This window comes from Oncorhynchus masou, chromosome 29 (assembly GCF_036934945.1).
Source record: "Oncorhynchus masou masou isolate Uvic2021 chromosome 29, UVic_Omas_1.1, whole genome shotgun sequence".
In the NCBI taxonomy this organism is placed as follows: Eukaryota; Metazoa; Chordata; class Actinopteri; order Salmoniformes; family Salmonidae; genus Oncorhynchus; species Oncorhynchus masou.
This window is the reverse complement of record NC_088240.1, coordinates 33,497,538-33,519,616: the sequence shown is the minus strand read 5'-3', so window position 1 is coordinate 33,519,616 and position 22,079 is coordinate 33,497,538. Positions and strand designations below refer to the sequence as shown.

At 41.9% G+C, this 22,079-nt stretch overlaps 1 protein-coding gene across 2 annotated transcripts in view; it reads left to right on the top strand.

Annotated features, from left to right (window-relative positions):
• Positions 1–22,079, top strand: part of tmem163a (transmembrane protein 163a) — a 92,976-nt gene that overhangs the window by 8,301 nt on the left and 62,596 nt on the right. For both annotated transcript variants that reach the window (XM_064944567.1, XM_064944566.1), the window contains exon 2: positions 11,410–11,529. In XM_064944567.1, the coding sequence (XP_064800639.1) occupies positions 11,410–11,529 (120 nt within the window). The remainder of the gene's footprint in view (positions 1–11,409; positions 11,530–22,079) is intronic.

The following is a 22,079-nucleotide window of genomic DNA, read 5'->3' as shown; positions in this document are numbered from 1 at the left end:
TAGAGAAGGGCACTCAACATGTACTGCACTGACACAAATGACTGATGATTGGTTGAAAGAAATCGATAATAAGAAGATTGTGGGAGCTGTACTGTTAGATTTCAATGCAGTCTTTGATAGTGTTGACCATAACCTGTTGTTGAAAAAACGTATGTGCTATGGGTTTTCAACCTCTGCCATAATGTGGATTTAGAGATATCTATCTAATAGAACTCAAAGGGTTTTCTTTAATGGAAGCTTCTCTGATGTCAAATATGTAAAGTGTGGTGTACCGCAGGACAGCTGTCTAGGCACTCTACTCTCTTCTATTTTTACCAATGACCTGCCACTGGCATTAAACAAAGCATGTGTGTCAATGTATGCTGATGATTCAACCATATACTCATCAGCAAACACAGCTAATGAAGACACTGAAACCCTTAACAAAGAGTTGCAGTTTGTTTTGGAATGGGTGGACAGTAATAAACTGGTCCTGAACATCTCTAAAACTAAGAGCATTTTTATTTGGTACAATTCATTCCTTAAGTGCTAGACCTCAGCTGTATTTTTTAATGAATGGTGTGGCTGTTTAAAAAGTTAAGGAGACTAAATTACTTGCGTTACCTTAGATTGTAAACTGTCAAGGTCAAAACATATAGATTCAATGGTTGTAATATGGGGAGAGGTGTAGCCGTAATAAAGTGATACTCTGCTTTTTTGACACCACACTTCAAAAAGTAAGTTCTGCAGGCTCTAGTTTTGTCTAATCTTGATTATTGTTCAGTCGTGTGGTCCAGTGCTGCAAGGAAAGACCTAGTTAAGCTGGCCCAGAACAGAGCGGTACATTTTGCTCTTAATTGTAATCAGAGAGCTGATATAAATACTATGGATGTCTATGGAGTCTTTCTTGGCTAAGAGTTGAGTAGAGACTGACTTAATCACTTCTTCTTTTTATAAGAAACATTAATGTGTTGAAAATCCCTAATTGTTTGCATTGTCAACTTACACACAGCTCTGACACGCACACTTACCCCACCTGACATGCCACCAGGGGTCTTTTCTCAGTCCCCACATCCAGAACAAATTCAATAAAGCGTACAGTATTATATAGAGCCCTTATTGCATGGAACTTCTCATATTGCTCAAATAAACAGCAAACCTGGTTTGAAAAAAACAGACAAACAACAACTCGCGACACAACGCCTCTCCCCTATTTGACCTAGATAGTTTGTGAGTTGTTCTGTCCTTGCCAATTGATGTTCTGTATTATGTTTCATGTTTTGTGTGGACCCCAGGAAGAGTAGCGGCTGCTTTTGCAACAGCTAATGGGGATCCTAATAAAATACCAAATACCAACTGAGAACAGTTCCAAATAGGTAAACTCATCAGAATATTGTCCCAAGAGAGAAGGGCCCACCCTCTTCTGAGGGTGGTTGCCCAATGAGAGAAGAGCATGACACCCTTGCCCAAGCTCTCTTACAATCCAAGTAGATGCGAACCGCACGTACTGGACAACAACAGGGACACCTTTCCAGGGAAGGTGACAGGTGAAAAGCCATAGTCTCCTAAGGTGCAACAATGGGAGAAGAAAACAATTGACCTGAGCCAAAGATGGGGTTAGGTACATTAATCTGAAAAACCTCTGGGCAGACTGCAGGCGCGAACAGTGGCTGGTAGAGCACAGTCCAGACATACGCTTAGAGCAGTAGTAAAGCAAAAGTTGTTAAGCACAATAGACATGTCCCAGGACGAGCTAAAAGCTTAGCGACTGGGTGTAAGCAACATGCCCCCCTTAGAGACGACACAACAGTTATGGATGAACTATAACTGTCGAGGCCTTGGCAGGCAGAGAAAGATGAACCTTCTCTCCATCCAAAAGATCCCACAGGGAGTATAGGACCATGGAAAACAGAGTGTAGGAAGGAACAATCTGTATAGTCACACCACTTCTCCACAAAAAAATGTAACAACTGTAAAACAGAGCGTGCATAAGGGGCTGGCACTCTTTTCCAAGAGTCTTGGGCCTATCTCTTTTCCTACCCCCCCCCCCCCCTTTTTTCTCTCATCGGCTATCCCCGAAGGCTAAAGTGTCCTAGCCTGACGACTTATACTAAACTCTTCCACTGCTCTATTGCTTGCTAAATACTTTAGTTTGAGACTGGCACTATTGAAGTCATTTATGGTGACGAGGGGCATGGGTGGTGTTGTACAAAACAAAGTCATCACCAATTGGATTGTCTAACAAATCAGAATATCAAAGCCAAAGACACATTTTCTAACAGCCGCTTTCAAATTAAATCAAACTTTATTAGTCACATGCACCAAATACAACAGGTGTAGACGTTACAGTGAAATGCTTACTTACGAGCACCTAACCAACAATGCAGTTAAAAAAAATAAAAATATGAATAAGAAATAAAAGTAACAAGTAATTAAAGAGCAGCAGTGAAATAACAATAGCGACACTATATACAGGGGTGTACCGGTACATAGTCAATGTGCAGGGGCACCGGTTAGTCGAGGTAATTGAGGTAATATGTACACGTAGGTAGAGTTATTAAAGTGACTATGCATAGATGATAACAACAGAGAGTAGCAGCAGTGTAAAAGAGGGCGGAGGGGGGGGGGCAATGCAAATAGTCTGGGTAGCCATTTGATTAGATGTTCAGGAGTCTTATGGCTTGGGGTTAGAAGCTATTTAAAAGCCTCTTAGACCTAGACTTGGCGCTCTGGTACCACTTGTCGTGTGACACTGTTGTGTCATCGGCAAACTTAATGATGGTGTTGTAGTCGTGCCTGGTTGTGCAGTCATGAGTGAACAGGGAGGACAGGAAGGGACTGAGCATACACCCCTGAGGGGCCCCTGTGATGAGGATCAGCGTGGCGGATGTGTTGTTACCTACCCTTGCCACCTGGGGACGGCTCGTCAGGATGTCCAGGATCCAGTTGCAGAGTGAGGTGTTTAGTCCCAGGGTCCTTAGATTATTGATGAGCTTTGAGGGCACTGTGGTGTTAAATGCTGCACTGAATGCAATGAATAGCATTCTTACATAGGTGTTCCTTTTGTCCAGGTGGGAAAGGGCAGTGTGGAGTGCAATAGAGATTGCATCATCTGTGGATATGTTAGGGTGGTATGCAAATTAGAGTGGGTCTAGGGTTTTCGGGATAATGGTGTTGATGTGAGCCATGACCAGGCTTTCAAAGCACTTCATGGCGACAGACATGAGGTTACCTTAGTGTTCGTAGGCAGGCCACCTTAGTGTTCTTGGGCACAGAGACTATGGTGGTCTGCTTAAAACATGTTGGTATTACAGACTTGGACAGGGAGAGGTTGAAAATGTCAGTGAAGACACTTGTCAGTTGGTCAGCACCTGGTAATCTGTCGGGCTCTGCGTCCTTGTGAATGTTAACCTGTTTAAAGGTCTTACTCACATCGGCTGCTTAGAGCATGATCACACAGTTATCTGGAACAGCTGATGCTCTCATGCATTTTTCAATGTTATTTGCCTCAAAGCGAGCATAGAAGTTATTCAGCTTGTCTGGTAGACTCGTGTCACTGAGCAGCTCTTGGCTGTGCTTCCCTTTGTAGTCTGTAATGGTTTGCAAGCCCTTCCACATCCGACGAGAATCGGAGCCGGTGTAGTACAATACGATCTTAGTCCTGTATTGACGCTTTGCCTGTTTGATGGTTCGTCGGAGGTCATAGCGGGATTTCTTATAAGCTTCCGGGCTAGAGTCCTGCTCCTTGAAAGCGGCAGTGCGAATGTTGCCTGTAATCCATGGCTTCTGGTTGGGGTATGTACGTACAGTCACTGTCGGGACGAGGTCCTCAATGCACTTATTGATAAAGCAAGTGACTGATGTGGTGTCCTCTTCAATGCCATCGGAGGAATACCGGAACATATTCCAGTCTGTATTCCAATCTACTATCCCCCAAAGTTGATGTATTATATTGGTGAACTTGTCCTTCTGTGAAATAAATATATATTTCAAACTCTGCGATAGATCCCAAATGAATACAACCACTCGCATTGTTTTTACCCCCTTTTTCGATCTTGTTTCGTTTCTGCAACTCCCCAACCGTCTTGGGAAGCAAAGGTCGAGTCATGCGTCCTCTGAAACATGACCTGCCATACCACGCTTCTTAACACCCGCCAGCTTAACCTGGAAGTCAGCCGCACCAATGTGTCAGAGGAAACACCGTTCACCTGACTGAGTTCAGCTCTACATTGGTTGTAAAGCAGATTAACGTGCTTAATTATAAGAAGTTATTTGGCAACGTCAGTTGTGATACAAACCTTATCAAAACATATAGGCCTATGGTCTAGGCTACATGAGTTGTGCGACTGAGATTTGAAAAAGCCCCCCAAAAAAGTAATGCTCTGTTTCTTGCCATATTGCACACGATGGGCATCATTCACAAGTGATAGGCTAATATTGTCTTCCATCAGACTATTCTTAATTTAATCTTGTCTTTACATACGCTAAATAGCGATTGCACAAAAATAGCGAATGGAGGACGCTTTCAATTTCATGCCAGTAGGCTATACTCCTGTTGTAAAACGAAGCAATGTGTTTGATATTGTGCAACATTTTGAAACTAGATTAATGTTTTTGGCTCATATCGATGCTGCATAGTGTCACGAGCGTTGGTTGAATTAATGGACCAAGGCGCTCGCAGGCAACTATACATAGACAAGATCCCACAAAAACCCAGTGGGAAAAGGCTGCCTAAATATGATCCCCAATAAGAGACAACGATCGACAGCTGCCTCTGATTGGGAACCATACCAGGCCAACATAGAAATTAAAAACTAGACTACCCACCCTAGTCACACCTTGACCTAACCAAAATAGAGAATAAAAAGGATATCTAAGGTCAGGGCGTGACACATAGACCATTTTCAAAATGAGAAGTTGCTTTTTAGGGACAGGCACTCTTTAAGGATGTCGTGGTAATTTCCTGTATTACTAAACATTGAAAGAGCAAACCACACACAAGTCAGAGTTATATTATAAAGTCCATCTTTAATAATATATGAGCTTCACCATAGCCCTGTGACTCTCAGATCAATTCAGTGTCTATACATGAATTCTCTGAGAGTGCTTACAAAACAATTCTTAGTGTCATTTATAGCCAAGACACACCCCTCTCAACTCACATGACGAATAACAGATCTTATGAACATTACAAAGGAAGACTATTAATTGAGAGAGAGTAGTATCTCCTAGCCAGACAGCATTAGCTTTAAATTATTGTTCAGTTTGGTCTCTTTAGACGAGATTCTAATCTCCTTCTTGGTACCACTTAGGATCAAAACATTACCTCATCCAATGGCATATATCAATTGTCAATTCTAGATACTCCCATCTCAAATTCACCCCCTCCTGGACAAGATCAGAAAAGACAGTGAGCCTCTTAGGTCATATACTAGGTCAAGATAAGGGCAACCTCAGAGGGGACATACAATGGTTCCAGACACTGCCATACTCCTCCCCCCAATGGGAAAAGTAGGGAGTTTAACAGATACCCTCACATATGAAGACAATCCTGATCTCTCCCCTCTCTGGGCCCCAAGTGACTTTTCCCTGGAGAAGAGAGAGGAAAATGCAACTGCCAACAGTATTATCCAAAAGAAGACATTCTAATGACAAAAATAAGATCTTATTTATCTTTGTTACCTAACTAATTCTGATTCAGCCACGGCAAGGAAGTGAGACATATACCGCTCTAGCTGTCTGTCTCCAACAGATGATTTTGATAGGTACTTCTAAGAGTAGGTGGTCCTTAGCGAACCCCATAGTGATACATCGAAACCAGTATTTGAAAAAGTCCTAAAGAGACTCCATGTAGAGATAGAAGTACTGACGGTGCTGAAGCTCTGGCTGGCCAGGGCTGGGTTTCCCAAAAGCATTGTAGCTCTAAAATACTCTAAATTCCATTTAAACTAAATAGATGAAAGATGTCGATCTTAGTGCTACAGTGCTACAGTACAAAGCCAGCATCCCAGAGTCACCTCTTCACTGTTGACATTGAGACTGGTGTTTTGCGGGTATTATTTAATGAAGCTGCCAGTTGAGGACTTGTGAGGCATCTGTTTCTCAAACTAGACACGCTAATGTACTTGTCCTCTTGCTCAGTTGTGTACCAGGGCCTCCCACTCTTTCTATTCTGGTTAGAGCCAGTTTGCTCTGTTCTGTGAAGGGAGTAGGACACAGCGTTGCATGAGATCTTCAGTTTATTGGCAATTTCTCTCATGGAATAGCCTTAATTTCCCTGAACAAGAATAGACTGAAGAGTTTCAGAAGAAAGGTCTTTGTTTCTGACCATTTTGAGCCTGTAATCGAACCCACAAATGTTGATGCTCCAGATACTCAACTAGTCTAAAGAAGGCCAGTTTTATTGTTTCTTTAATCAGTACAACAGTTTTCAGCTGTGCTAACATAATTGCAAAATGGTTTTCTAATGATCAATTAGCCTTTTAAAATTATTTCTTGGATTAGCTAACATAACATGCCATTGGAACAAAGGAGTGATGGTTGCTGATAATGGGCCGCTGTACGCCTATATATATATTCCATAAAAAATATGCTGTTTCCAGCTACAATAGTCATCTACAACATTAACAATGTCTACACTGTATTTCAGATCAATTTGATGTTATTTTAATGAACAAAAAAATGTGCGTTTCTTTCAAAAACATGGACATTTCTAAGTGACCCAAACTTTTGAATGGTAATGTGCATGTTAGATGTAACATATCTGTGTCTGTGTGTCTACAACTGTGCCTTTCTGCTCCTCATAGACTGAAGCTGAGGTTTCAGAGTCTTCAGACCCCCATCATATGTTACTAGGAATCACCCCAACCAATCAATTCAGTGCGTTGAATCATTTATGAGTGTTTTTAATTGACAGCTGGCAATATGGGAGACTGTGGGGAGGAGTGGAATGTCAGAGTGAATTGACATTCTGTTGGATCTACCTTTTGAAAGGGATGGTTCCATGGGTTTTATTCATATAATTTATTAACATTGTATGAGAGATTATAATCATAGCCTAGAGTGTCATGGGAATCTAATGACCTATTCATTAGAGGGAAAAAAATGGAATTACTGCCAATATGAGTATGTTGAACATCCTGAATCTATTTAATCCACAAAACCAACCTGGATGGAAAATCTATGTATTTCTCTGGGATGAATTAAACACTAGCCACTACAGTGATCTTTACCCTCCGTAGTTCTGGGAAAGGGAAAGTGTGAATCATCCAATGTATGCTGTTTATCATCATGACGGCAAATGTAGTGTGTGTGTGTGTGTGTGTGTGTGTGTGTGTGTGTGTTTGTGCGTGCGTGCATGTGTCTACAGAGGGGTTTGTTGGGCACATGCTTCCACTGCTGATCCTAGATGTGGATCATGTGAGTTGAACGAGGCTGCATCCTTCCCTGCTGCTCTCTCACTCACTAAACACACACACACACAGCTGATTGCAGGTCAGTGCTCAACAAGTGATAAGATCTGTTGGGTCCTGATGACATTCAAATCAAATCAAGTCAAATCATATTTGTCACATGCACCGAATACAACACCTTACAGTGAAATGGTTACTTACAAGCCCTTAGCTAACAATGCAGTTTGAAGAAAAATAAGTGTTAACTAAAAAATAGATACAAATTAAATGAATAAAAGTAGCAAATAATTCAAGAGTAGCAGTAAAATAACAATAGCGAGGCTATATACAGGGGATACCAGTACCGCCTCAAGGTGCAGAGGCAATGTGTTAGTCGAGGTAATTGAGGTAATATGTACAGTTAGGTAGAGTTAAGGTGACTATGCATGGATAATACACAGAGTGTAGCAGCGGCGTAAAAGAGGGGGGGGGCAATGCACATAGTCTGGATAGCCAGTTGATTAGCTGTTCAGGAGTCTTATGGCTTGAGGGTAGAAGCTGTTAAGAAGCCTTTTGGACCTAGACTTGGCGCTACAAGACCGCTTGCCATGCGGTAGCAGCGAGAACAGTCTATGACTAGAGTGGCTGGATTCTTTGACAATTTTTAGGGCCTTTCTCTGACACTGCCTGGTATAGAGATCCTGGATGGCAGGAAGCTTGGCCCCAGTGGGACGTATGCACTACCCTCTCTAGTGCCTTGCGGTTGGAGGCCGAGCAGTTGCCATACCAGGCAGTGATGCAACCACTCTTGATGGTGCAGCAGTAGAGCTTTTTGAGGAGCTGAGGACCCATGCCAAAGCTTTTCAGTCTCCTGAGGGGGAATAGGCTTTGTCGTGCCCTCTTCACAACTGTCTTGGTGTGTTTGGACCATGATAGTTTGTTGGTGATGTAGACACTAAGGAACTTGAAGCCCTCAAACTGCTCCATTACAGCCCAATCATCTCCTTTGTCTTGATCACATTGAGGGAGAGGTTGATGTCCTGGCACCACACTGCCAGGTCTCTGACCTCTTCCATATAGGCTGTCTCATCGTTGTCACGAATCAGGCCTACCACTGTTGTGTCATCTGCAAACTTAATGATGGGAGTCATGCCTGGCCATGTAGTCATGAGTGAACAGGGAGTACAGGAGGGGACTGATCACACACCCATGAGGGGCCCCCGTGTTGAGGATCAGCATGGCGGATGTGTTGTTACCTACCCTTACCACCTGAGCGCAGTCCGTCAGGAAGTCCAGGATCCAGTTGCAGAGGGAGGTGTTTAGTCCCAGGGTCCTTAGATTATTTATGAGCTTTGAGGGCACTGTGGTGTTGAGCTGTAGTCAATGAATAGCGTTCTCACATAGGTGTTTCTTTTGTTCAGGTGGGAAAAGGCAGTGTGGAGTGCAATAGGGATTGGATCATCTGTGGATCTATTGGGGCAGTATGCAAATTGGAGTGGGACTAGGGTTTCTGGGATGGTGTTGCTGTGAGCCAGGAACAGCCTTTCAAAGCACTTTCAAAGTATGGCTACAGACGTGAGTGCTACGGGTCGGTAGTCATTTAGGCAGGTTACCTTAGTGTTCTTGGGCACAGGGACTATGGTGGTCTGCTTGAAACATGTTGGTATTACAGACTCGGTCAGGGACAGGTTGAAAATGTCAGTCAAGACACTTGCCAGTTGGTCAGCACAAGTACCTCCTGGTAATCTGGCCTTGTGAATGTTGACCTGTTTAAAGGTCTTACTCACATCGACTGCGGAGAGCGTGATAACACAGTCGTCCGGAACAGCTGAGGTTCTCATGTATGTTTCAGTGTTACTTTCCTCGAGGCGAGCATAGAAGTAATTTAGCTTGTCTTGTAGTCTTGTGTCACTGGGCAGCTCGCGGCTGTGTTTTCTTTGTAGTCTGTAATAGTGTGCAGGCCCTGTCACATCCGACAAGCGTCGGAGCCGGTGTAGTACGATTCAATATTATTCCTTTATTGACGCTTTGCCTGTTTGATGGTTCGTCGGAGGTCATAGCGGGATTTCTTATAAGCTTCCGGTTTAGAGTCCCGCTCCTTGAAAGTGTCAGCTCTACCCTTTAGCACCATGCGGATGTTGTCTGTAACCCATGGCTTCTGGTTGGGGTATGTACGTACAGTTACTGTGGGGACGACGTCATTGATGCACTTATTGAAAAAGCCAGTGACTGATGTGGTGTACTCCTCAATGCCATCAGAAGAATCCCGGAACTTATTCCAGGCTGTGCTTGAAAAATAGTTCTATAGCTTAGCATCTGACCACTTTTTTATTGACCTCGTCACTGGTGCTTCCTGTTTTCGTTTTGGCTTGTAAGTAGGAATCAGGAGGATAGAATTATGGTCAGATTTGCCAAATGGAGGGCGAGGGAGAGATTTGTACGTGTCTCTGTGTGTGGTGTAAAGTTGGTCTTGAGGTTTCTTCCCTCTGGTTGCACATTTAACATGCTGGTAGAAATGAGGTAGAACTGATTTAAGTTTCCCTGTATTAATGTCCCTGGCCACTAGGAGTGCCACCTCTGGGCGAGTGTTTTCCTGTTTTCTTATGGCAGTATACAGCTCATTTAATGTGGTCCTAGTGCCAGCATCAGTTTGTGGTGGTAAATAGACAGCTAGGAAGAATATAGATTGGTAAATAGTGTGGTCTACTCTACCTCAGGGTAGCAAAACCTCGAGACTCCCTTGGATTTCGTGCACCAGCTGTTGTTTACAAATATATACAGACCGCCACCCCTTGTCTTACCCCCTTGTCTTACCAGAGGCAGCTGTTCTATCCTGCCGAAAAAGCTTAAAACCCGCCAGCTGTATGTTATTCATGTTGTCGTTCAGCCATGACTCGGTGAAACATAAGATATTACAGTTTTTAAATATTCAGTTGGTAGGATATACGTGCTCGTAGTTCATCTGTTTTATTATCCAATCATTGTACGTTGGCTAATAGGACCGATGGTAAAGGCAGATTACACACGCCGTCGGTTCCTTACAAGGCACCCAGACCTACATCCCCGATATCTCCATATCTTTCTCCTGCGAATGACAGGGATGAGGGCCTTGTTGGGTGGCTGAAGTAAATCCTTTACGTCCAACTCGTTAAAGAAAAAAATCTTATTCCAGTACGGGGTGAGTAATCTCTGTCCTGATATCTAGAAGCGCTTTTCGGTCATAAGAGACGGTGACAGAAACATTATGTGCAAAATAAGTTACAAATAACGCTACAAAACAGACACAATAAATCCGTAAAACGGCAGCCATCTCCTCCGGCGCCATTATTCCTGCCTCCCACTGAATACAAATCAATGAATGAAGGGTCTGGGAGAAGAGCTGTGAATATTCTGTGAATATACTATCACTATTGTCCTCCCAGGCAATTTCTCAGAGAGAGTGCCCTTGTTCTCTAGCATGGGACTGTTAGGATCAGAATAAAACGAGAGGAGGGGTTCCCATGTTGTTTTCCACCCTTTTGATGTCACTACATGACTTTGCAATCTCCCATCAGTCAGTGTGTATAAAATGTTGTCTTAGTGCTCATTCACACGAAGCTACATGACAATGGAGAAGGAAGACATGCCAGATTCACAATCCCAATATCTAGTAATTCTCTCTCTCTGTGCCTTTTCTTTTCAGGAGTCTGTATTTAACTTTGCAACAGCTAACTTAATTCATCCTTTATCGAAAAGAGCAACAAATTATTGAGCCCTGCCGTGTTCTGAGAAACAATTTAGTCAAGCTAATTAAATGTAGCTGTGTTGTACCTTCCTCTCAGTGAGTCATGCATGCTTTACCTCCCTACAACACCCAGCAAATTACATATTCACTGACCCAGTGCTTTCTTTGTTAGCTGGGAAAGGAGGAGAGGGAGAACTACTCAATTGTGGTTTGAAGCAGTGTTAATTAGCTCTTGTTGTAGTGTATTCTTCTCCTGCCTTTGGTTTGACATGCATGGGTGCTGCCATTAACCACCAGTTTCTCACCTCTCTACAGGCCTGCTGGAAAGCAGCATGCGACTAAAGCCCCACGAGGCTCAAAACTACAGGAAGAAGGCATTGTGGGTGTCTTGGATCTCCATCGTGGTGACACTCATCCTGGCAGTGGCAGCCTTCAGTGAGTACATATCAGACAGATATCAGACAGAACAGAAGACCAAATCTAACTCTTGTTCATAAATATTGTAGAACATAATTATTTTGAAGCCTTCACAATGCACTGTGAAAAAAGAAAGCAGGCCTATGAACTACAATTCGGGAAGATACTCTTGCAATGCTGCCATTAATTGCTAGTCGCGTAATGTCAAAAAGTTCACTTCATGATGACTCATTCCGTTTGGTGTCTTTTGGTGTTTAAATTCAAGAGATAAAGAAGAGAGAGATTGTCTCTTCAGGTTCAAAGCACACTAGGGAATTCCATTCCAACTCCCTGTTACAAGTCACTCTAGGGCCCTTGAACTTTCCTGTGACCTTTGACACCATGAAAAGGGGCCAGGATTGTCTTTATGGTGTGGTGCATTCACTTGGCAGGTTTGACTTTTAAATGTCTCTGTGAAAGGCAGCGGTGTCATCATGTAACCTTTTCAAGCTTTCATCCCAGGAGGATGTCTTTTGTCCTCTTTCAGGTGTAACTGTCTCTCACCTCAGTGTTTTAAATTACAGTTGCAGTGCCTTAAATGGCCTTGCGTGACTCAAAGTACAGCTTACTGTTGCTAGCTGCGAACAGCTGTGGCTCAGAATCAACATTTTGTTTCCTTTCAAAAACCAGCTTTTGATTGTACGAAGTAGTTGCACAAAGTGGAGCATCTTTAAACTGGCTCAGTCATAACTGTCTGCAAACTCAATAGAAAAATAGAATATAAAGCATTGGAGGTTTGGAGTAGACAAAATCAAATCAAATTGTATTGGTCACATACACATATTTAGCAGATGTTGTGGGTGTTGCGAAATGCTTGTGTACCTAGCTCCAACAGTGAAGTAGTGTCTAAAAATTCCCAACAATAAACACCAATCTAAAAGTAAAAGATTGGTATTAAGTGGGGCGGCAGGGTAGCCTGCCTTGCCTAGTTAAATAAAGATAAAATAAAATTAATATATAAATATTAGGATGATCAATGTCGGAGTTGCATGGACTAAAATACTTCAGACTAGAATACATATATACAGTGCCTTGCGAAAGTATTCGGCCCCCTTGAACTTTGCGACCTTTTGCCACATTTCAGGCTTCAAACATAAAGATATAAAACTGTATTTTTTTGTGAAGAATCAACAACAAGTGGGACACAATCATGAAGTGGAACGACATTTATTGGATATTTCAAACTTTTTTAACAATCACAAACTGAAAAATTGGGCGTGCAAAATTATTCAGCCCCCTTACTTTCAGTGCAGCAAACTCTCTCCAGAAGTTCAGTGGGGATCTCTGAATGATCCAATGTTGACCTAAATGACTAATGATGATAAATACAATCCACCTGTGTGTAATCAAGTCTCCGTATAAATGCACCTGCACTGTGATAGTCTCAGAGGTCCGTTAAAAGCGCAGAGAGAATCATGAAGAACAAGGAACACACCAGGCAGGTCCGAGATACTGTTGTGAAGAAGTTTAAAGCCGGATTTGGACACAAAAATATTTCCCAAGCTTTAAACATCCCAAGGAGCACTGTGCAAGTGATAATATTGAAATGGAAGGAGTATCAGACCACTGCAAATCTACCAAGACCTGGCCGTTCCTCTAAGCTTTCAGCTCATACAAGGAGAAGACTGATCAGAGATGCAGCCAAGAGGCCCATGATCACTCTGGATGAACTGCAGAGATCTACAGCTGAGGTGGGAGACTCTGTCCATAGGACAACAATCAGTCGTATATTGCACAAATCTAGCCTTTATGGAAGGGTGGCAAGAAGAAAGCCATTTCTTAAAGATATCCATAAAAAGTGTCGTTTAAAGTTTGCCACAAGCCACCTGGGAGACACACCAAACATGTGGAAGAAGGTGCTCTGGTCAGATGAAACCAAAATTGAACTTTTTGGCAACAACGCAAAACGTTATGTTTGGCGTGAAAGCAACACAGCTCATCACCCTGACCACACCATCCCCACTGTCAAACATGGTGGTGGCAGCATCATGGTTTGGGCCTGCTTTTCTTCAGCAGGGACAGGGAAGATGGTTAAAATTGATTGGAAGATGGATGGAGCCAAATACAGGACCATTCTGGAAGAAAACCTGATGGAGTCTGCAAAAGACCTGAGACTGGGACGGAGATTTGTCTTCCAACAAGACAATGATCCAAAACATAAAGCAAAATCTACAATGGAATGGTTCAAAAATAAACATATCCAGGTGTTAGAATGGCCAAGTCAATGTCCAGACCTGAATCCAATCCAGAATCTATGGAAAGAACTGAAAACTGCTGTTCACAAATGCTCTCCATCCAACCTCACTGAGCTCGAGCTGTTTTGCAAGGAGGAATGGGAAAACATTTCAGTCTCTCGATGTGCAAAACTGATAGAGACATACCCCAAGCGACTTACAGCTGTAATCGCAGCAAAAGGTGGCGCTACAAAGTATTAACTTAAGGGGGCTGAATAATTTTGCACGCCCAATTTTTCAGTTTTTGATTTGTTAAAAAAGTTTGAAATATCCAATAAATGTCGTTCCACTTCATGACATTGATTGTCTACATGGTAATAAGTTTATTCCACTGTAGATACTCAATGTATGTTCTAATGTTGCACCTTCCATAATAGTGGCATTTGTTTTATTTTATTTTTTATTTTTATTTCACCATTATTTTATTTAACCAGGTAGGCCAGTTGAGAAAAAGTTCTCATTGATAACTGCGACCTGGCCAAGATAAAGCAAAGCAGTGCGACAAAAACAACAACACAGCGTTACACATTGGATAAACAGTCAATAACACAATAGAATAATATGTATATAGTGTGTGCAAATGAAGTAATGAGGTAAGGCAATAAATAAGTCAATAGTGGTGAAGTAATTACAATTTAGCAATTAACACTGGAGCGCATGCTATGGGTGGGTGTTGCAATGGTGCCAAGTGAACTGAGATAAGGTGGCGCTTTACCTAGCAAAGACTTATAGATGACCTGGAGCCAGTGGGTTTTGCGACGAATATGTGGCGAGGACCAGCCAACAAGAGCATACAGGTCGCAGTGGTGGGTAGTATATGGGGCTTTGGTGACAAAATGGATGGCACTGTGATGGACTGCATCCAATTTGCTGAGTAGAGTGTTGGATGCTATATCGCCGAAGTCAAGGATCGGTAGGATAGTCAGTTTTACGAGGGTATGTTTGGTAGAATGAGTGAAGGAGACTTTGTTACGAAATAGGAAGACAATTCTAGATTTAATTTTGGATTGGAGATGCTTAATTTGAGTCTGGAGGTAGAGTTTACAGTCTACCCAGACACCTAGGTATTTATAGTTGTCCACATATTCTAAGTCAGAACCGTCCAGAGTAGTGATGCTAGTCGGGCAGGCAGGTGCAGGCAGTGAAGAGCATGCATTTAGTTTTACTAGAATTTAAGAACAGTTGGAGGCCATTGAAGGAGTGTTATATGGCATTGAAGCTCGTTTGGAGGTTTGTTAACAGAATGACACTTGACAATTACATGTAAATGAGGCAATGTCTCATCTGTTAGACAAACAGTAGGCAATTTGTGGTTGTTAGTAGTAGTGGTCCTCTGTAGCTCAGTTGGTAGAGTACGGCACTTGCAATGCCAGGATAGTGGCTTTCAGTTCCAGGGACCACCTGTATATGAACTGTATGCACGCATAACTGTAAGTCGCTTTGGAAAAACGTGTCTGCTTAATGGCATGTTTTATACTGAACAAAAATATAAATGCAACAATTTCAAAGATTTTACTCTGTTACTGTTCATATAAGGAAATCAGTCAATTTAAATTTTTTTAGGCCCTAATCTATGGATTTCACATGACTGGGAATACAGATATGCATCTGTTTGTCACAGATATCTTTACAAAAAAAGGTAGGGGTGTGGATCACAAAACCAGTCAGTATCTGGTGTGACCATTTGCCTCATGCAGCACAACATCTTCTTCACATAAAGATTATGGGAATGTTGTTCCACTCCTCTTCAATGGCTTTGCCAAGTTGTTGGATATTGGCAGGAACTGGAACACGCTGTTGTACACATCGATCCAGAGCATCCCAAATATGCTCAATGGTAACATGTCTGCTGAGTATGCAGGCCATGGAAGAACTGGAACATTTTCAGCTTCCAGGAATTATATACAGATCCTTGTGACATGGGGCTGTGCATTATCATGCTGAAACATGAGGTGATGGCGGCGGATGAATGGCACGACAAAGGGCCTCAGGATCTCGTCACGGTATCTCTGTGCATTCAAATTGCCATTGAAAAAATGCAATTGTGTTCTTTGTCCGTAGCTTATTCCTGCCCATACCATAACCCCACCGCCACCATGGGGCACTGTCACTGTTCACAACAGTGACATCAGCAAACCACTTTCCCAGAACAAGGTGCATCTGTTTAATGATCATGCTGTTTAATCAGCTTCTTGATATGCCACACTTGTCAGGTGGATGGATTATCTTGGCAAAGGAGAAATGCTCACTAACTGGGATGTAACCAGATTTGTGCACAACATTTTGGAGAACTAAGGAATCTTTTATTTTAGCTCATGAAACATGGGACCAACACTTTACATGTTGCATTTATATTTTTGTTCAGTGTATATAATCATATCTCTGTGGGATTGTGTGATGCCTGATGCCTGAATGTGTTTTAATTATTGTGCCTGCTCTATCTACAGTAGTCAATGTCTTCGAAGGTTAAATACGGTGTATTACTGTTCTGCCTGCCTGCTGAGAGAGCACTGTATAATAGCAAAGCTGCTTCATATTCAAAGACGTGTTTCTTCACAACAAGCTGATTTCAGAAAGCCTACAGCCCTGTTAGGGATTGTCTGAAGATTCTGGATGGTGACAAATGGTGTGCTGCTCGATTAATCTGTCCCTCTGTCTGGTTCCATTTGATGCTATGTGAGGAGGGATGGAGAGAGATGGATAGAGAGAGAGAAAGCGGGAGAGATGGGGAGAGAGGAGGATGAATAAAGCACATCAGTGCAATCTCTGTTATGGGTGGTCCAAATTATTCCCATCTGAATGTGGAGCGAGCTAATTTGGCTGAGAAAACAGTCGCTCCCTCCTCTTAACCGTCTCTCACAGCAGTAATTGGCTTGGTTTTAACCCAGTTATAGTCTGAACACAAGTTAAAAATAAACACTCAATGATTCTGGCTATTGAATCGGGCCAGCATCATACCACCCTGCATCCCACTGCTGACTTTCCTCTGAAGCTAAGCAAGGATGGTCCTGGTCGGCCCCTGGATGGGATACCAGATGCTGCTGGAAGTGGTGTTGGAGAGCCAGTAGGAAGTACACTTTCCTCCGGTCTAAAGAAATATCCCAATGCCCCTGGGCAGTGATTGGGGACAGAGGGTGTCCCACGTTAGACGGTTGTTCTGACTCTCTGTGGTCACTAAAGATCCCATGACAATTGTCATAAGAGTAGGGGTGTTAACTCCGGTGTCCTGGCTAAATTCCCCATCTGTCCCTCATATCATCATGGCCACCTAATCATCCCCAGCTTCCAATTGGCTCATTCATCCCCCCTCCTCTCCCCTGGAACTATTCCTCAGGTCGTTGCTGTGAATATGAATGTTTTCTCAGTCAATTTACCTGGTAAAGTAAGGGTTAAATTAAATTGGCTATCCAGTTCACATTAAACAGATTTTCCGGTACTTTTATATACTTTTTAGCCAGTAGTTCTGAAAGTAGTGCCCACAAGCCAAAAGTGGTCTCCTAAAATTGCGTACTACATCACATATGTGCAGATAATGTGCACCAAGTCATTGCTCTCTCTCTCCCTCTGTCGTGTTTGATTCTTGGCTGGAACTTGAATTGCTAGGGGGCTGGCCCATGTAGGGGGAAATGTAGGGGAAATGGTGCAGCACCTCTTCCAGAAAACAGTTGCTTTCAAATTAGGGATGTCTTGGCTAATTGAGGTAAGACAGTAATTCTGCTCATAGATTATGCATGTATGAACTTCACATTGAGACATTCACCCCAAAGTGGTTTAAAAAATACTTAGTAGTCCCCAAATACCAGAGCATGTCTTTAAGATAACTTTGTGCATATAAGGGACATTCTCTTGCAGGTACTAAAACAGTTAAATGTGGTAGCTAGTGCAGGCAAATGTTCACAGGAATCTATATATTGTGTACTGGACATCAGATCTGAAGAATTAATTATCTTATTTGAGACCACTTATGTCGTAGATGTAGCCCTTTAATTAACTAGAATCATTGGCCTTCGACTTGGTGCTGTGTTTTCCTATGTTGCCCCTAGACCTACAGCTTTCCCCTTGGTTTTAAATAAAACATTAGCTGGCTTTCACAAACCGCTGTGCCGCCAGGCTTAGTACACTTCGCCTCCTCCTTCTCCGTTCCCTCTGTTTTCTAATCAACTTCAAATCTAATCATTTCAGCCAAAGTGCAGCATCAAACTTGCTTTTAGAGCACAGGAGTATAAGGGAATGAATACATTCACATCTTTAGAAGATACTGTTCATATTCCATTCGTATAAAATGATATTGTCATATAATATTCTGTTCTTTGAAGTGGATGAGGCATACAGTGCCTTCAGAAAGTATTCACACCCCTTGACTTTTTCCACATTTTGTTGTGTTACAAAGTGGAATTAAAATGGATCTAATTGTCATTTTTTGTGAACAATCTACACAAAGTACTCTGTCATGTCAAAGTGGAAGAAAAAATCTCCATTTGTATAAAAATATATAATGTCAAATAAAACAGTCATATATCTTGATTAGATAAGTATTCAACCCCCTAAGTCAATAAATGTTAGAATCACTTTGTCTTTCTGGCTAAGTCTTTAAGAGCTTTCCGCACCTTGATTGTTCAACATTTTCCCATTATTCTTTTCAAAATTCTTCAAGCTCTGTCAAATTGGTTGTTGATCATTGCCAGACAACCATTTTCAGGCCTTGCCAAGGATTTTCAAGCAGAAGTTTAAGTCAAAACTGTAACTCTGCCACTCAGGAACATTCAATGTCTTCTTGGTAAGCAACTCCAGTGTAGATTTGGCCTTGTGTTTTAGGTTATTGTCATGCGGAAAGGTGAATTAATTCCCCAGTGTCTGGTGGAAAGCAGACTGAACCAGGTTTTCCTCAAGGGTTTTTGCATGTGCTTAACTCCATTCCGTTTCTTTTTATCCTTGCTGATTACAATAACATGATGCAGCAACCACTATGCTTGAAAATATGGAGAGTGGTACTCAGTAATGTGTTGTATTGGTTTTGCCCCAAACATAACACTTGGTATTCAGGAGAAAAGGTTAATTGCTTTGCCATATTTTTTGCAGTATTACTTTAGTGCCTTGTTGCAAACAGGATACATGTTCTGGAATATTTTTATTCTGTACACACTTCCTTCTTTTCACTCTGTTATTTATGTTAGTATTGTGGAGTAACTATAATGTTGTTGATCCATCATCAGGTTTCTCCTATCACAACCAATAAACTCTGTAACTGTTTTAAGGTCACCTTTCACCTCATGGTGAAATCCCTGAGTGGTGTCCTTCCTCTCTGGAAACTGAGTTAGGGAGGACGCCTGTATTTTTGTAGTGACTGGGTATGTTGATACACCACCCAAAGTGTAATTAATAACTTTACTATGTTCAAAGGGATATTTAATGTCTGCTTTAATTGTTTTACCCATATACCAATTGGTTCCCTTCTTTGCGAGGCATTGGAAAACCTCCCTGGTCTTTGTGATTGTATCTGTGTTTGAAATTCACTGCTCGACTGAGGGACCTTACATATAATTATATGTCTGGAGTACAGAGATGAGGTAGTCATTCAAAAATCATGTTAAATTATTATTGCACACAGAGCTAGTCCATGCAACTTATTATGTGACTTGTTCTCAACATTTTTACTCCTGAACTTGTTTTCCATAACAAAGAGTTTGAATACTTATTGACTCAAGACACCTCAGCTTTTCATTTTTTATTAAAATGTAAAACATTTTACATGATAGGGTATTGTATGTAGGCCAGTGACACAAAAGTTCAATTTAATCAATTTGAAATTCAGGCTGTAACTCAACAAAATGTGAAAAAAGTTGAGGGGTGTGAATGCTTTCTGAAGGTCCTGTATATTTTAATCTAATGTTATTTAGGTTTGTTTCCGACAATAAAGCTGTACATTCCATGGTGAAATTACAATGTGGTGCTGTGAAAAGATTAAACCTTGTTCGAACATAAATGTACCTGAGGTCATTACTCACACAGTATTCAGGCATTTGACAATGACTGGTCCCAGATTCCATGCCAAATACCATAGGAGTTGGTAAAACAGCATAGAGAGATCTGGGACAAGGCATTGGAATGTGAGTGACACTTGGAAGGAAAGCTTCACTATAGTTGCTGGGCAGCTGAACATGACAGATGGGTGGAAAAGCCACATTACAATGGATGGCAGTCCACCCCCATTCCGTCTGAAAGCTCTGCTAAACGGTTGGTGAATATCTGTGTCCTAAATGGTACCCTTTTCCTATATGGCTCTGGTCAAAAATAGTGCACTATATACATGTAGGGAATAGGGTCCCTATTGGGACTCACTCAAAATATTCTTTTAGAGAGACAGACAGATGTACAGGAGTCTGGAGGGAATACAATAAATAATTTGTAGCTTTGAAAACACCCAGCAAAGGAAAACATTCTCACCGGCTCAGACATTCATCTTGTCGCCTTTTGCTTGGTGGAAAACACGATTATTTATTCATTTGTTTTTCTTTCCTGTTGGTAAATGTCAAAACAACAAGGAGAGATGGACAACAAGGCATGGTGAATAAAAATGGAATCCATTTTTGTCTATAATAGAGGGGCCAATCAATGTGTGACATCAGGGTTAAAATTTCAAAATGGTTTGATATACATTTAAATATGATTTTCTTGCAGCTTCACATGTGCAGTTACATGAATAGAATTCTAGGTAGGCACAATTAGACCATAAATCCACCTAGCAACAACAAAACATCTACATGTCATTCAAAATGTCACAAGAAACATGTTTCTTTGTCATGCCTAGTTGCCAGGTCATTTTGTGATTTTGTAAACTTCTCTATAATTTATAACCATGCTAAACATTCCTGAATAATGGAAAAGATAAATAACAGCATTTCTATATGTTTTAATAGATTATATAATAATGGAATATAATACAATTATATAATACAATGGGTTTTGTCAACAAAATCATTAACACTTATAACCAATAATGAAATCATTATAATACGTTAACTCTTCAAGCATTGTGTGTGTGTGTGAGTCTGTCTGAAAACTAGCCATCAAATTATTTCTTCCTCTGTCCTTCCTCCACTCCTTGTCTCTCCTTGAAAATGCATTGTAGCCTGAGGAGAAGGACCTTCACTCCTCACCCCCAAAGTGCTTTGAGAGGGATGAGGGGAATGGTGAAAAAAAGGGAGAATCTCAATTGCATTTCCTTGCTGCCTTACATCCTCTCTCTTCGCATCCTTCTCAAAATCCATTGGATAAGAAGGTGAGGGGAAGGAACTCTAACATTCTGATCCAAACAGTTTTGAGGAAAGAGGATGTGACGAATCAGGGAAATACAATAAAACATTATACCAAGTACAGAGGAAGTAAGTATTTGACAGCTATTAAAGCCCCCATGCAGTCTTTCTAATTGTATTTTGAAATCATCACTGTATGTCGAATAAATCCCTCCAAAATATTTGGCTCTTGAAATGCTCAGTCTGATCGTGTGGGTGTTATGAAACAAATGTAAAGATATTTACATACACAGCCCTGATTTGCTGATAGGAGTGTCTAGAGAGCCTACCCACTTACCCAGATGAACAGTCATTGGTGTTTTATAATCAGATCACATTGTGACGTCATGACGTTCCCGAAGGACAACCATCTCTGCAGCACTCCACCAATCAGGCCTTTATGGTAGAGTGGCCAGACAGAAGCATCTCCTCAGTAAAAGGCACATGACAGCCCGGTTGGAGTTTGAAAAAGGCACTTAAAGGACTCTCAGACCATGAGAAACAAGATTCTCTGGTCTGATGAAACCACGATTGATCTATTTGGCCTGAATGCCAAGTGTCACGTCTGGAGGAAACCAGGCACCATCCCTATGGTGGAACATTTTGGTGGCAGCATCATGCTGTGGGGATGTTTTTCAGCGGCAGGGACTGTGAGACTAGTCAGGATTGAGGGAAAGATGAACGGAGAAAAGTACAAAGAGATCCTTGATGATAACCTGCTCCAGAGCGATCAGGACCTCAGACTGGGGCAAAGATTCACCTTCCAACAGGACAATGACCCTACGCAGGAGTGGCTTCGGGACAGGTCTTTGAATGTCCTTGAGTGGCCCAGCCAGAGCCCGGACTTGAACCCGATGGAACATCTCTGAAGAGACCTGAAAATAGCTGTGCAGTGACGCTCCCCTTACAACCTGACAGAGCTTGAGAAGATATGTGGAGAAGAATGGGAGAAACTCCCCAAACGCAGGTGTGCCAAGCTTATAGCGTCATACCCAAGAGGACT